This window comes from Oryctolagus cuniculus, chromosome 14 (genome assembly GCF_964237555.1).
Source record: "Oryctolagus cuniculus chromosome 14, mOryCun1.1, whole genome shotgun sequence".
Classification (NCBI taxonomy): Eukaryota; Metazoa; Chordata; class Mammalia; order Lagomorpha; family Leporidae; genus Oryctolagus; species Oryctolagus cuniculus.
In genome coordinates, this window is record NC_091445.1 from 91,340,464 (window position 1) to 91,354,674 (window position 14,211).

General features: G+C 46.8%; 1 protein-coding gene across 7 annotated transcripts in view; it reads left to right on the top strand.

Annotated features, from left to right (window-relative positions):
• SEMA5A (semaphorin 5A) overlaps window positions 1-14,211 on the top strand; it is a 472,925-nt gene that overhangs the window by 195,862 nt on the left and 262,852 nt on the right. For all 7 annotated transcript variants that reach the window (XM_070056841.1, XM_070056840.1, XM_070056845.1 and 4 more), the window contains one exon: window positions 5,162-5,261. In XM_070056841.1, the coding sequence (XP_069912942.1) occupies window positions 5,162-5,261 (100 nt within the window). The remainder of the gene's footprint in view (window positions 1-5,161; window positions 5,262-14,211) is intronic.

A 14,211-nucleotide genomic window follows, 5' to 3' on the forward strand; every position in this document is an offset into this window, starting at 1 on the left:
TACAAGTTGATGTGTACCTAACTTTGGGAGAGTGCGTTGTGCTATTTCACTTTTCTTTGGTCCATAATTGAAAGCTGAGTGGATGGCAGTTTTATTTAATAGTACATATCAGTGGGAATCAACTCACCTTCAAAGTGAGGAGGCCATTGATTTTCTTGCTTCCTGTTACTCTCCACATGGGCTGTGTAGGAAGTTAAATTTTGTATTTTCTGAGGTTTAAAAATATAGTGGTTGGAAATATCAAGACTGGTTGGGTCTGTGTCTTACTTAGCTTGGCACAGCTCAACCCCGGTGTGCCCTGTTTCCTCGTCTAGAATAGGGCAGGTGTGAGAGATACAGGGATTGAAGAGTGTAGGGGGATACAGCCACACCTCACATGTGACATACACTATGGGAATGTTAGTTGGTTTGAGCTGCTTTGCTGATAATCATATTATTAGTATTATGTCTTTGTGCACTGTTCGATGCAGATTAAACGAATTATGAAGATTCGTGAGGATTAGAAGGAGTAGGCTGGGATTTGCCATTGTACGTCTGTGTACTTACATGTGTTGTTGTCGATGCTTTCACAATCTTTCCCACCTTCATCTCCTGGACCCAAATGCAGACTGGCCTGGGGCTCATTTTGCAATGTGGTTTTCAAGTCTCCAGAACAGTTGGGAAATTCTGCTTTCCCAGCTCTTTAACTGATTAAAGTTTGAAGGAGTGAGGGACAGAACGGGAGCTGATAGAGCCGTTCCCATTCTACCTGGGTGGCTGCCGTGCTGGCTGGGCATCTGGTTCCTGGCCAGGTGGTTCCGCAGGCTTCAGCGCGGGGAGGAGCCATCCATGCAGGGTTGGGACTGGCTGATATGTTTTGGACCAGAGTTCCAGAGACCATATTTCAACAATAATGCTTGTGAAAAAATTGGATTATATTACCAAATATTACAAATTATTTACAGAATATTCAAATTGACCAGTTTTATGTTATTACAGAATTTTCAAATAGCATTTCTGTTAGCTGCCTATTTAAGTTGCATTTCATCCTAGGGTTTTTTCAGTAATATCAGGAAAAAAAAAGAAACAAGAAAAACATGGGAGGAAAGCTGTAAATCCGACCTTGGGGGCAGTGAACCTGTCACTGCTTTCGGAAACTGTATCCTCTCTCCTAGAACTTCTGTGGCCTCTGGCGTGATGCTGGCCAGCAAAGGCCCTGTGTTTAGACCCTTTCATCTCTACTTTATTTGACCCTGACATTCCCTGGCACTTCTCTCTCTGTAACCATTTATTTCTTGATTCCTTTGAAGGTGATTTGATAATTTCTCCCTACCAGTATTGAAATCTGTTCTTGGGATGGTGAAATACATAGGCAGATTTTCTGATCTGAAAGTTGAGTCAATCTTATGTTTTGGGGATAAGCCCTAACCCATATGAAAGCGGGGGGAGAGGGAGGGAGGGGCAGAGATAAACAGAAATGAATTGCTTTAGGCATATTTTCAACCACCTTCTTATAAATAAAGTTGGCCTATGAGTTTCTTTTCTCATATTCTTTCAGCCTCAATGTGAAACTTAGAAACATCCTAATTGCCTCAAACTGAGTTGAGGAGGTTGGCTCTGTGCCTGCGTGGTGTCTGTATGCTTGGGGTTGTGTGTCCCGAAGGATTTGGGGAAATTTTCATGTACCACTGAGGCTGTTGTTTCTGGCGTCCTGTACCTGGGAGCTCATTATGCATCCTTTTAGGTGTTTGAAACTGTAGCAATAACTCAATGTGACAAAATGTATTTTTAAAATTGATACAGATAGACGTGTGATGTGTGTAGAGGGAGAGGGGAGGGAACTTGATAGCACTGGAGATGTCGGAGCAAAAAGCACTGATTTAGGGAGGGGTCAAAGAGGAGCAGTGGCTTGGGATTGAAGCATTGAAAAGAGAGTAGGTTGCTTTTGCTGTGACCACCAGGGGCCCTTGAGAGGAGAGGGCCTGGTGCCCCGTTTGCACGTGGAGAGATGGGCTGGGGCAGGCACTTTATCCCAGGCCCTTGTGGAATTCAGGGAGGTGGAAGGTGCAGCAGTAGGGGAAGGAGAGGTAGGCAGAACGCCTGCAGTGATGCGCCAGCAAGCGGGTTACCAGCTTGGGCCCAGCTGGTGTTAGCTGTACGCAGGCCCCATTGTGTTAGCGAAGGTCATTAGACTTTTGGAGAAGGAAACTCTGAGGACCCTTAGAGACTTCCACACTGTTGCTTCATTTTCCCCTCTTCACACCTGAGGGTGTTTTAGGAAGCAGGAAACTGCCTTGCTGTCACTCAGCCCTGGACACAAGCCTGGAATACAGCGCTCACCTTGCTTCCTCGTGGCTGCCCTCTTCCCCTTCTAACTAAAATGAAAGGTGAATGCCATGTGAAGTCAGTTAACTGGTTTGTTACTTTTTACCTTTTTGAAATTTTTATTTATTTTTTACTTTTCTTTGAAAGGAGAGAGAGAGAGAGATCTAACATCTGCTGGTTCACAACTCAGATGCTTGCAACAACAGCAAGGTCTGGGCCTCGAAGAAACCTGTTTTCCAAAACTCCATGAATTCCCATGCCAGTGCCAGGGACCTGGTTACTGGAGCCATCCTCTGCCCCCTGTGGAGTGCATGCGCAGGAAACAGGATCGAAAGCAGAGGAGTCAGGACCTGAAGGGGACACTCCAATGCAGGCACCCAAGTGGTGACCTGTCTAAACCACTGTGCCAAGTACCCAGCCCCTGATATTTTTCCATAACTGTTTCTCCCCTTACTTGGCTTGTCTTTTGACTCCCCTTGCAGGAAGCTCAGCCCTCGGCCCTCTGTACACGATTTGAAGGCCCCAGCAGGAGTGCCCAGCTCTCGAGGCTGTGAGCTGTGCACAGAGCAGGAGGCCCCCACTCAGGAGCCCAGGACTCTGGCTCTGGTGGGGCTCTCTGCCTATGATTTCCTGTGTGAGTGATGGAAGTCTTGAACTTGAGCATCTTTATGGGTACTTTTAGGTCTCAGTGACATTTACCCATGGCCCTGGGGCCAGCCTGCCACTGGGGATGTTTCTTGGGCAGGACTCTGAGCCCAGTGTCTTTCCCTGATGCCAGCCTAACCTCCTTACATCTGAGACTCAGTTATCACTTTTCTCTTCATTTCGTCTGGAAACTGTTAATTTGTGCCCCTGGTTTCATCTGTGGTCAGTGACCTGGCCACTGTGTCGTCTTTTCCATCTTCATAGCCGCTTCCTGAATTTTATGGTTTTCAGGGCTTGGTTTTTCTTAAATCTAAAGTTCTCATCTGCATTGTCTACTTTTTCTAAACCATCCTTCCTATCAGTGGCACATCCGTTTCCTAAGATACTTGCTTCCAATGGGTCAAGTGCTTAAAAAATTTTTCCAAAAATGAAATCAGTCCAAACTTCTTACTCTGGATGTAGATTTTTTCCAGTGCATATCTAAACACGCCTTCCCATAGTTTCTTAGGTTGCTGGCACATTTTTTCTTTTCTCCCTTTTCTTTTCAGTTAACTTTTTCTATCAGTAGATATTAGTTGTACATCTTTACGGGGTACCCTAATATTTTGACACATTCGTATGTTGTGCATTGATCAATGCAGACTGTGCGAATTCTCCTTAATTCGGCTACTCTTGGGCTGGCTCATTCCTTTCCCACATGTATTACTGCCTCCTGCATTTAAAGCACTTCAGTGAGCCTCACAGAGATAACTTGATGGAGTGGAGATGAGTTACACCTGTCATGGCCAGAGGGCTGCCGTGGTCGTCCATGTCGCCCTCTTGGTTCCTCCACTAGCACAGTTATCCTGTAGGCCTGTCATCAGATTGTCCCTTCTGTTTTACCTGTGCTTCCAATCATCTCTCTCTCTTCTGCAATTCCTGTAGCCTTACCTGTGATCATATTGCATTTACAGGTGTGCTGCTTAAAGAGGATATTAATGTTTCCCTGTTAGTGCTTTTTAAGGCTCTAATTTTTGTTTTAATGGACTTTCTTATAAAAATGACATTTATAAAGTTTATATAAAATACTAAAAAATCAAGTTATCATGTATATTAAAATTTAAAAACCACATACAGGTCTCCTTAGGGCTCAGCTATGGTTTCCTTTAGGAGAAAATAACTTTCAGCTGATATTATTCCCCCCCCCCCACAATCCTATAGTAAAGATGTGCTTATTACAGAGATCTTTCACCCTAAAAGGATGTCATTCATATCATAAAACTTTCTACAGGACGTGCTGTGGGCTGCGGGAATTTTTCCATGTTCGACCTGTTTCTAGCATCAGCATTTGTTGTTGAAGAGATTATGTCCTGGCCTGCATGCTTTTTCCCCAAGCCAGTAACTTTATTTTGAGCGTTGTCTTGTGCCTGTTTGGTTCAATATGCTATATCCTTCAGATACTGAATCCAAGCAAAGACAAGACAACAGATAACATGGTTGACGGTCCAAGATGCGGTCCCATATCCCACAGTGGCACACAGCTCATCGGTCTGCTTTCTGTGCCAGCCGTGAGCTAGCGAAAGTTGCAGAAATGGCTGCTGAAGCACCTGCTAGCACTCTCCATATATTGTCATTTCATAACTGGTCTCTGAGCTGGGGGCCGTCTAATAGGAATTAACAAGGCTTATAAAAAAAACCGTCACTGTAGAGTGGCCGTTCCTGATGTCCCTTAGAAAAGATGTAAATGAGGCCTAGAAGTGACAGTGGATTTCTCATCTAGAAAGACTGAATGTGTTTAAGAACCCAATCGTCGGTGCAAACTAGAAACCCAACGGACGGGCACATGGTGCGTGTGCTTTGTCCTTCGTGATTCTGCAGTCTTGAGTGCTTTCCAGTCGCTTGCACAGGAAATGGTCTTGGTTGCATTCAGCGGTCCTCTGATGAGACCTGCGGGTGCTGTTATATTTTCCGCCCAGCCCAGAGCCAAAAGGAGAAATGCACGTGAGCCTGGCAAATCACCCGCCTGCTCTTCCCTGGATGACCACCCTGTGTTTCACACCTTCTCAGCGTGGGTTACGTGACATCCTGGTGACAGCCTCCTGTGGCCCTGGAACGCTCGCATCGGCGGCCCTGCCGATCCTCTCTGAAGTGTAATGTTTGCTACTGATGTGCACGCTCTCTGGTCCGCAGAGGAAAATTCACTCATTGTTGTCTTTTTATTTCTTCTGTTTAGAAATTGGCCCCTGGTTGCGCGAGTTCAGAGCGAAGAATGCTGTGGATTTCTCGCAGTTAACATTTGATCCAGGACAGAAAGAACTTGTTGTAGGAGCAAGGTGAGAGATACTGCGTTTTGCCGCTGGAGATGTTGTCACATTTCATTTTGCATCTGAGCAGGTACACGTGAGCTTCTGTGTCACGATTGGAGGGTGTGAATATTGCTGTTTGTTGTAAGAATGCAACACGGTATGAGGTACACGACTGATAACAGGATCATTGATAGGCTTGGTAGCAAGCATTGGCGGGGCCCTCACCAGGGGCTAGGAGCTGTTGTAATGGAACCGACTTATTTCCTGCTCCCATCAACCCCACAAAGCGGGTACTATCATCTCTATTTTAGAAATGACGACAGAGGCAGAATGTGGAGAAATACTTTGCCCAAAAGCAGGTGCCTCATACAAGAGGAGCCCAGGTTTCAGACTGAGGAAGGTCGATCGCAGAAGCTGTGTGCTTATCTTCTCCCTCTGTTTCTTAGGAACGTGCTGGTGACCTGATGCACGTTCCCACACTCATCCTTATCTCTTTGTGACCTTGGCCAAGCCATCCACCAGTGAATTGAGAATGGGAGGGAGTGGTCTTTTGCATCTCCGTCTCTTCGGAATGCGCATGGGCCTGTGTCCCAGTCAACATCTGCTTCCCAGCTTGGCACTGAGGCCCTTGGGACACAGTCAGAACAGATGTTGGGTTGTTTGCCTCTTATTTCCTCCCCATTCAAACACGCATAGTCCCTGCCTCCAGTCACCGGTGCTGCCACTGCATCCTGTCGATGAGAGTCATGAAAAAGCTATTTCCACCTTCTGGGACAGTTGTCTTGAAGAAGGAGACCCTGTAAAGCTTTGGATTCTTCGGGTTTTCCGGAAGCACCGTGAGCAGTGCAGCACTTGGGTTTCCTAGGAATACGTGTGCATGGCTGCGGAGGGTGTGCGATGCCCACACAGCTGACAAGCTGCCCGAGTCTCTGCTCCAGGCGCTCGAGACACCGGGCGGTTTCTAGAATCGTTGCCTTTGCTCTCCGGTCTTATGGAGTTCTTGTCCATCTACCCAATTCTTGAAGATGTTGTGATGCATGGTTGAACGTCAAATGAATAAGTAGGGACCAGCATCGTGGTGCCATGGGATAAGCTGCCATGTGCAGTGCCAGCGTCCTGCATGGGCACCGGTTTGAGTCCCAACTGCTCTACTTCCAATCCAGCTCCCTGCTAAGGTGCCTGGGAAAGCAGCAGAAAATGGCCCAAGTCCTTGTGTCCCTGCCAGTCCTGAGGGAGACTAGGGTGGAGTTTCTGGCTCCTGGCTTCCCCTGGCCCAACCATGGCTATTGCAGACAATGGAGAAGTTAACCAGTAGATGGAAGAGGCCTGTCAGTCTGTCTGTCTCTCTCTCCTACTGCTCTCTCTGTAACTCTGCCCTTCAAGCAAACAGATATATATATAGATATATATATATATATATATATATATATTAAATTAGTGAATAAATAGAAGTTGGCTTTGTTTCTGGCATGGAAGAAATCAACTAAGCTTCATTTGGTCTTGTGAAGCCACAGCCTGTGTATCTTAGAGGTGTTACTTGGGGTCCTTCTAAGAGCCTTGCCGGGGGGTTTCAGATGCTGACGGCCCAGGGACTGCATCAGGTGTTAAGCTCGATTGGTCCTCTGGATTCTCTCCTCCTCCTGCATAGCACAGTCAGCATGGCATTTTCACAGTGCCTGCCCCCTGTAGCCCCCACTGGGTAAACACTGGCTCCTGGGTGTGGCCCACCAGTGCCTTTGAATGAGGTACCGCATTCCTTAGATTGACTTTTTATCAATTTAGTTTTTTTAAAAGCACATGGCATTATTTATGTTGCTCAAAAGCACATGTTCCTTTGTCTTGACTCTGGTGCTTGTGACCTCTCTTCTGTTTTCTGGAAGGCCACTGCTCACCTCCAGCCCTGCTGGCTCCCTGAGCCTTTAGTGCGCTACAGTACTCACTGCAGGGCACTGCATTACTTGCTCGTGGGTGGTAGGACACGTGTTGAGCTCTTCATTTCTCCAGAAGGTAGCATGTTTTTTCCTCCTCAGGGAAGCTCTACAATGTCTGTGGATTGAACATATTTTATTGACAGGGTGTATGTCCCTCTGCTTGTTTGTAGCAGGGGAAAATGGTCAGTATTGTGGCATGTTTACTCCAGATGCCTACATTTGGGAAAAGATAGGATGTGGCAGGCTCTACACCCCAGAGCTCACCCTTGGGGACCATGACCTCTTACCCTGAGCCAAGGGAAAGAGCCGCTCTGCTAGGGGAGCAGAGAGAAGTGCGAGCCACCTAGTCGAGCCGCACCTGCCACTCCTCGTTCATTGCTAAGGAGCTTTGCAAAGAGCTTCCGCGTGGCCTTGACTCAGCAGACCCTCATCGTCTCTGGAGCTCTGTGGTGTGTGTGAATAGACCTGCGTCTCGTACCTGGCAGGAGGTGGCCTACTTGTCACTGGCTCAGTATTCTCCCAGGGGGTGTGAGAAAGCGTGGAGAACTCTGGGGACTGTGCAGAGATACGTTCCTGCCCACGTTGGAAACAGAGACTGGAAGGTGCTCCCATGGGAATGCCTTTTTCCTCCAGGTCTCTCAGGGTGCTGGGAGCCTCCACCCCATTGTCCCTGGAGGTCTGCTTCCCACTGTCTGTGAAGACATCACCCCAACACCCCCTAGAGTTTCCATCCATCTCCTCTCCTCTCATCAAGGATCCTAGCTCCTCCATGCTGGGAGGGATTGGGCCAGCCCTGTGTCAACCTAGCTGCAGTATGACGTTGTGTCCAGGGGCAACATGTGAGATTGCCAGACTTAGCGAATAACAGTGCACGGTGCCCAGTTCGCTTTGAATCTCGGATAAGCAGTGTAGAGCACCGTGTCATGATTGTGTCTCAGGCACCTAAGGCCCCGCTAGCGTGCACTGCAGTTTCTGTTCTCACACAGTGGGGGATGTGTTGCAGACACCTGCTGAATGTGAGTCAGGAAAGGAAGAGCATGCCTGCTTAGCTGATGGACCCTGAGGCACGGAGCCCACTTTTCTCATGTTTGAGGTCGGTATGAGCATGTCCACCCTTTCAGCTGGTGCCAGAATTAAATGGAATTACCCAGAACAAGCGATGGCCACGTGAGCAGGCACCACCAGCAGTTAGTGCTAGCGAAATCCAGAGGATCTCTGAGGGTCTTGTGTGGGGAGCAACTCGGACTAGACTAAGTTACTGGAATTAAGACTTATTCTATGCATCTGCTCTCCCACAATATGGCGCTGGGAGAGGAGTAAACAACTTCTACACAGCTGCCTCTCGCCAGTTTGACTGATGAGCTGCAGGAGCTGATCTTGCTCCTGATTGGAGGAGAGCAGCGTGCTCGGCGTGTGGGTAGCAGAGTTGGGATTGGCGGAAGAGGACTATAAAGGAGGAGAGAGACAACATGCACCAGGAACATCCAGATAACATCTGAGCAGCCCTCGAGTGAGCCGGCCGGTGGTGTGCCGCTCCCCCGCGGAAGTGGGGAAAGTGGCAGGGGGAGCCGCCCCTCCACGGAGGTGGAGGGTCGGCAGCCAACCCGGGAAGGACCAGCAGCAAACCCAGAAAGGGCCAAGCAGATGAAAGAACAGCGCAGGGTCCTGTGTCGTTCCTCCACGAAGAGGGGGAGCAACAGTCTTGTCGTCTGTGTGCGTATGCATTCAGGCAGATATTGCTGAGGGAAGAGTGTAGCATTTCCACCTAGGAGATGTGGTGTGATTAAGATCACAAAGTTTGAGAGGGGGTGTCAGCCAGCCGCAACACTTTAAAAATAGCCCAGCCCTCAGATTCCTGTTTGAGAAGGCTTGACCCAGCAAGAGAAGTTTAGATAACAGGTGTAAGTTTCAGAAATTTGCAATGCTTTAAAAAGCTGAGCTGTGGGAAACCAGAATGATACATTTCATGGTTTCATAGCACTGGGCATTGCGAGCCAGCGATTGGATGGTTTCACTTTATACCCATGATGCTATGTGCTCATGAAGCTGAATTCAGCCAAGGAGTCCGTGCGCTCTTTGATAAGGGGAGCCCATTGTGCTGCAAAGGAAAACTTTCTCTTTAGGGGACCTGTGGGTTCTCGGATCTGAATTCATGCCATTCCTGGAAGAACCTGGACATTTTCCTGTTTTCCAGCTGCTCACTATCTTTTATGTTATTTTAAATGCATTGACACTCGTATCTTGTTTCACCCAGCCTCCTTAAAAGTTAATAATGTTTGTGTTTTCAGTGATCAAACTTGGGCATCTTCATTTTAGAAAATGTACAAAATAACAGAGCATAAAGGAGAAGCACAGGTTCGAAGATAATCACTGTTAACCTCTTCAGTTACTTCCATAAATTACTTGGGTTCTCTTTGTATCTACTCTTGAGAAAACAGTTTTTGAATGAATGTAGACGTTTTTGTTATAAAACCTGCTAAGCCAGTTTCCATGGTATAAAAAATATGAAAAACAAGGTGAAAGAATATGTTGGCTTAGAATTTTATTTTAATGGAATTTACCTTTATTTGTTTGAAGGCAGATTGAGACAGAGACAGATCTCAGGCACCGTTTGCCTCCGCACATCTCTGCAGCGGCCGGTCCTGCGCCAGGCCCCGCTGGGAGTTGGGAACGCAATGCAGATCTCCCATGTGGGCGGCAGTGACCTCCTAACTCAGCCTTCCCCAGGCTCCCAGGGTACTCATTGGCGAGGAGCAGGAGCCAGGAGCCAGGATCCTGTCCAGGACTCAAACCCAGGCAGTCAGTGGGGGTTGTGTGCATCACAAGCAGATTCTTAACTCCTGTACCAAATGCCCGCCCCAGTTTAGAGTTTTTGTAGAGATCATTATAGAAGTAATGACAGTAATAACCCTCTAGCAACTTGATAGAGCTGTAAGCAACAGATGTAAGAGAGCGCAATTGTGTTTTTATTTTCCAAGTGCGTTTGTTTTTCTTGAGTGTTTCAGGTTCATTCCAAGGGTTCCATCCTGAATCACTCTGATATGTGTTCTCTGCAACATTCAAAATTTTATTCCAAAATGCAACTAACTTGATCCACATATGACCCAGTGTTTGGTGCCTAGGAATTTACAGTTGGCCATGTTTCAGTAATACATAAAGCCCGGCAGTGGTAATGAACCAGAATTTATTAGCCAAGCAACTGTAGGAGGAATCTTTGCCAACGGACCATGGAGATGTTTGAGGCACTCTTTGTGGTTGTTAAGGATTTTGCTTTACTTTTTGACTTTCTGGGTAAAAAGAGTTTTTAACCTGCATCTCGATTTGTAAAATGTGAACTTCCTTCAGTTTTCATTTATTTCAGTTACTCTCCTTCCAGAACTTCACTTCTGACTCTTATTCTTCACTGACATGCTTCTGTGTGACAACATGTAAACTGAAGGGCACGGGGTGCTTTATCAGAAGGCTTTACCTGAAGCTCTCGCATATGCACTTGAGTGTCCATGTGGTTAAACCGTACGCCGTGAATAACGTGGACATCTGAAGACTCACAGACCCATACCAGGCTCATAATCGTAACTGATGATAAATATGATGATTTGTATCCTCGGAAATGTTTGATTTAAATTCTGTCAAAGTTACATAGCAAAATAAGAATATTATAAAGATAACAAGGGGATTGATGAATCCCCTTGCATTTGTGACCCAACATGAGTACCAGCCCATACCTGAGCATCCTATAAGAATACCTTGACTTGGCCGGCGCTGCGGCTCAATTGGTTAAACCTCCGCCTATGGCACCGATACCCCGGGTTCTAGTCCTGGTTGGGGCACCGGTTCTGTCCTGGTTGCTCCTCTTCCAGTCCAGCTCTCTGCTGTGGCCCGGGAAGGCAGTAGAGGATGACCCAAGTGCTTGGGCCGTGTGCTTGCATGGGAGACCAGGAGGAAGCACCTGGCTCCTGGCTTTGGATTGGTGCAGCGCGCCAGCCGTAGCGGCCACTTGAGGGGTGAACCAATGGAAAAAGGAAGACCTTTCTCTCTGTCTCTCTCTCACTGTCTAACTGCCTGTCAAAAAAAAAAAAAAAAAAAAAAAAAAAAAAAAAAAACCTTGAGGACATTAGAGTCAATAGATTGTATCTACATAGCAGAAAGTACTTCTGAATCTGTCTGTACAGCAAATAGGGTAGATTTCTGTTCAGCTTGTTTATTACCAAAACAAAGCAAAACTTAACAAAAATCTGAGTGCTTCCAAGGCAGAGTTTGGTCTCCTTTAAAGTAACAATCAGCTGATTGGTTGAAATTTTCTGGTATATTGTTTTGAACCATTTCTTTTTTCCGTGGTTTGAATCCAGAAAACTAAAGATAAACAAGCCTTTTGTTTTTGTGGGGTTGACTTTGCCTGAAGTATTGGGAACTGTTCAGAGGTAAGCTTAGTCATTGAAATTGTAGCAGGTGCATTCGAATATTCAGTGACTTGTGAGTTAGGCAGCACCAGACCACAAAGAGTTCAGCTCTGCACTTGGAGTTGAGGTAGCAGTGAGAGAGGAAAGTGTTACAAGGTGTTTTTTGAGGAAGCAACTGAGAAAATGGATTTGGTCACGTGGAAAGTTCCTAATTAGAGGTTATTGGTGAAGTCTCCCGTTAGAGGTTAGTTGGTGGTTTCAGACTGGTTCTGCTTAAGTTTCCTTTTCCAGTTACACTGACTTGGGTTTTGGTTTGCTTAAAAAGAACCCAGCCTCTGACCCCCCAATTAATGATTTTCGCAAAGCATCTTCTTGTGAGATCACTGTGAATAAACGGACAGGCTTCTCCTTTCATACGACTTGGCCACGTGTTCTAAACAACAGACGAACGTTGGGACTCAGGTAAAATCCACTTCTTAAAAAGTGGCCAGTATCTTTCTGCTTTTAACTCACGCTCTAGAATCAGTCTGTTGGAAGCAAAATATAATTGAAGGGAAAACTGAAACTGCTTAAGAGATGAGCATTCTGCTTCCGCTAACCACTTTTCTACCTCCTCTCCAAAGGTTACCTAACAGCCCAGTTTGCACAATTGAAGATGGCGTGTTCTGTGTGTCAGTGATGAGTGACTCCCCAGATCAGTTGGCCCTGTGGTGCAGAGACCTGGGGTGCTGAGGCTCAGCTGTGTCTCCCTTAACTGTGGCCTGAGAGGAGGAATTGCTGGTGGGAGGAGCCTGCTTTTCATCCCTGCTTCTCTCCCCGTCCCCAGTTGTGTTCAGGCCTCTCCTTGAGGGCTTAAATATTTTCTCCTCTGCACCCCTTTTGTCCTCAGCGCTGGCACTGGGTGCATGGGTGGGAGTTTTCTCTTAAGATTGTCTGGGCTTGGCCTCCTATCTGTTCTCTGCTTTCCTGCAACATTTCATCGGGGTAGAAAGTCCCCTCTCTCCGGGCTTTGTTACCTGTGATCCAGTATGTTCCAAACATGTGCACCTAAGTATCAGCTCAGGGGGCCATTCAAAATTAGGATTCCGGAGCTGGCCACTCCCACAGGTCCAGGGTCCACTCCCATGGTCCAGGTGAGTAAGGATTGTGTGTTATAACCAGCAAAGGGCATAGGGTAGCCTTTGGCAGAAAAATCCTCTTGTTTTCTCTTTGAGTTGCAAGAAGATAAACCTAGAAGAAAAGTTATTTAGTTTTTAGTGAATGAATTGATCACCTCCCCCGCCCTGCAAAGCACAGGACTGAGCCGACAACTAAGGATAATAATTCAGCCATCACTTCAGTTTGTGTGGATGTGTGTGCTACAGGTTTTGAGTCTAGACAGCTTTGCTTCTAGCCAGTCCCCTTGGGCTCCACCAGAATTTATTAGTTTATGTAGTGAGTCTTTCACGACTTTGCCTTCCTCAAGTATTCATTAGGCCGACTTTATGCCAGAAAGCATTGAAGGTATCAAGGAAACAAAGATAATTCGTGTTCTCAACCTGATGACCACACTGAGGTCTAGTGCAAGGCCAGCAAGCTGCAGCTCCGGGCTTGGCCACCTGCTCCTGTCAGTGAAGTTCTGTTGGAACACAGCCATCTCCATTTGTCTGTGCAGTGTCTGTGGGTGCTCTGAGTTGTCACGGCAGAAGTGGGACTTGGAGCAGAGAGCGCAAGGTGAAATATCAACTCACGGGCCAAGTAATCTGACAGAGACACAAGCAATTAAGTTCTCCAGTGGAGGCCTGAGTTAAGAGCCCTAAAATGACAAGGTCAAAGGTTCCAGTTGGGCTTTGGCCTGTGTTGGCAATCTGACAAGCCAGAGAGAGCTACATGGGGAGAGGCAGAGATCCTGACCACGTGGTGGGACTTCCTAGAGACAGAGAAGGGAAAGTCACTGTCAGAGGCCCGGTAGCCTCACTGTGAGTCCCCAACACGGGTCCTCATAGGAGTCACCTTGAGGCTTTTCAGGGGTGCACAGATGAAGACCCCAACGCCGATCATTTTGATCAGTTTTTGGAAGTCCTTCCAGTTTTTGGTTTAGTCAAGCTGCCCATCAGCTGTTGGCTTGGCAGATCTGAGAACCTGTGCAGGAGGCATCGAGGAGTCCAGGCCGTTTCTACGTCTCCGGCTTCCACACTCAGATTTGCCGCAGGAAGATGGTCGCACCACTCTCTGTGCAGAACTGCTCGTGTTTGGAGAGTTTGGAGGCAGGAATGGCAGCTAGAGGTTGGGGATCAGTAAGAGAGAAACGTCAGACTTAGACCAGTGATGTTGGAAATGGGGACGAGGAGCCAGACTTGAGACATTTCAGAGCGGGTTGGCAGTGATGGATACTAGTGGAAAGGGGTGGGCCAAAGGGCCAAAGGTCACTTCAGCAAGACTTGGGGTTGAGCATATGGGAGAATGAGCTGCAATTATTTTATTACTTGAAGATACGTGAGAAAAAATATCTTAGCTTTACTAACTCTGAAGATAACCAAGAAAAATAGTTGTATTTAGAGATCTTCCTTTTAAATGTTCTAGAAAGATAACTGGCTAGATGAATCAGAATATTCACTTGCTGTTTTTTCAAATGAAAAAAATATCTCAATTAAGTAAAACATGGAA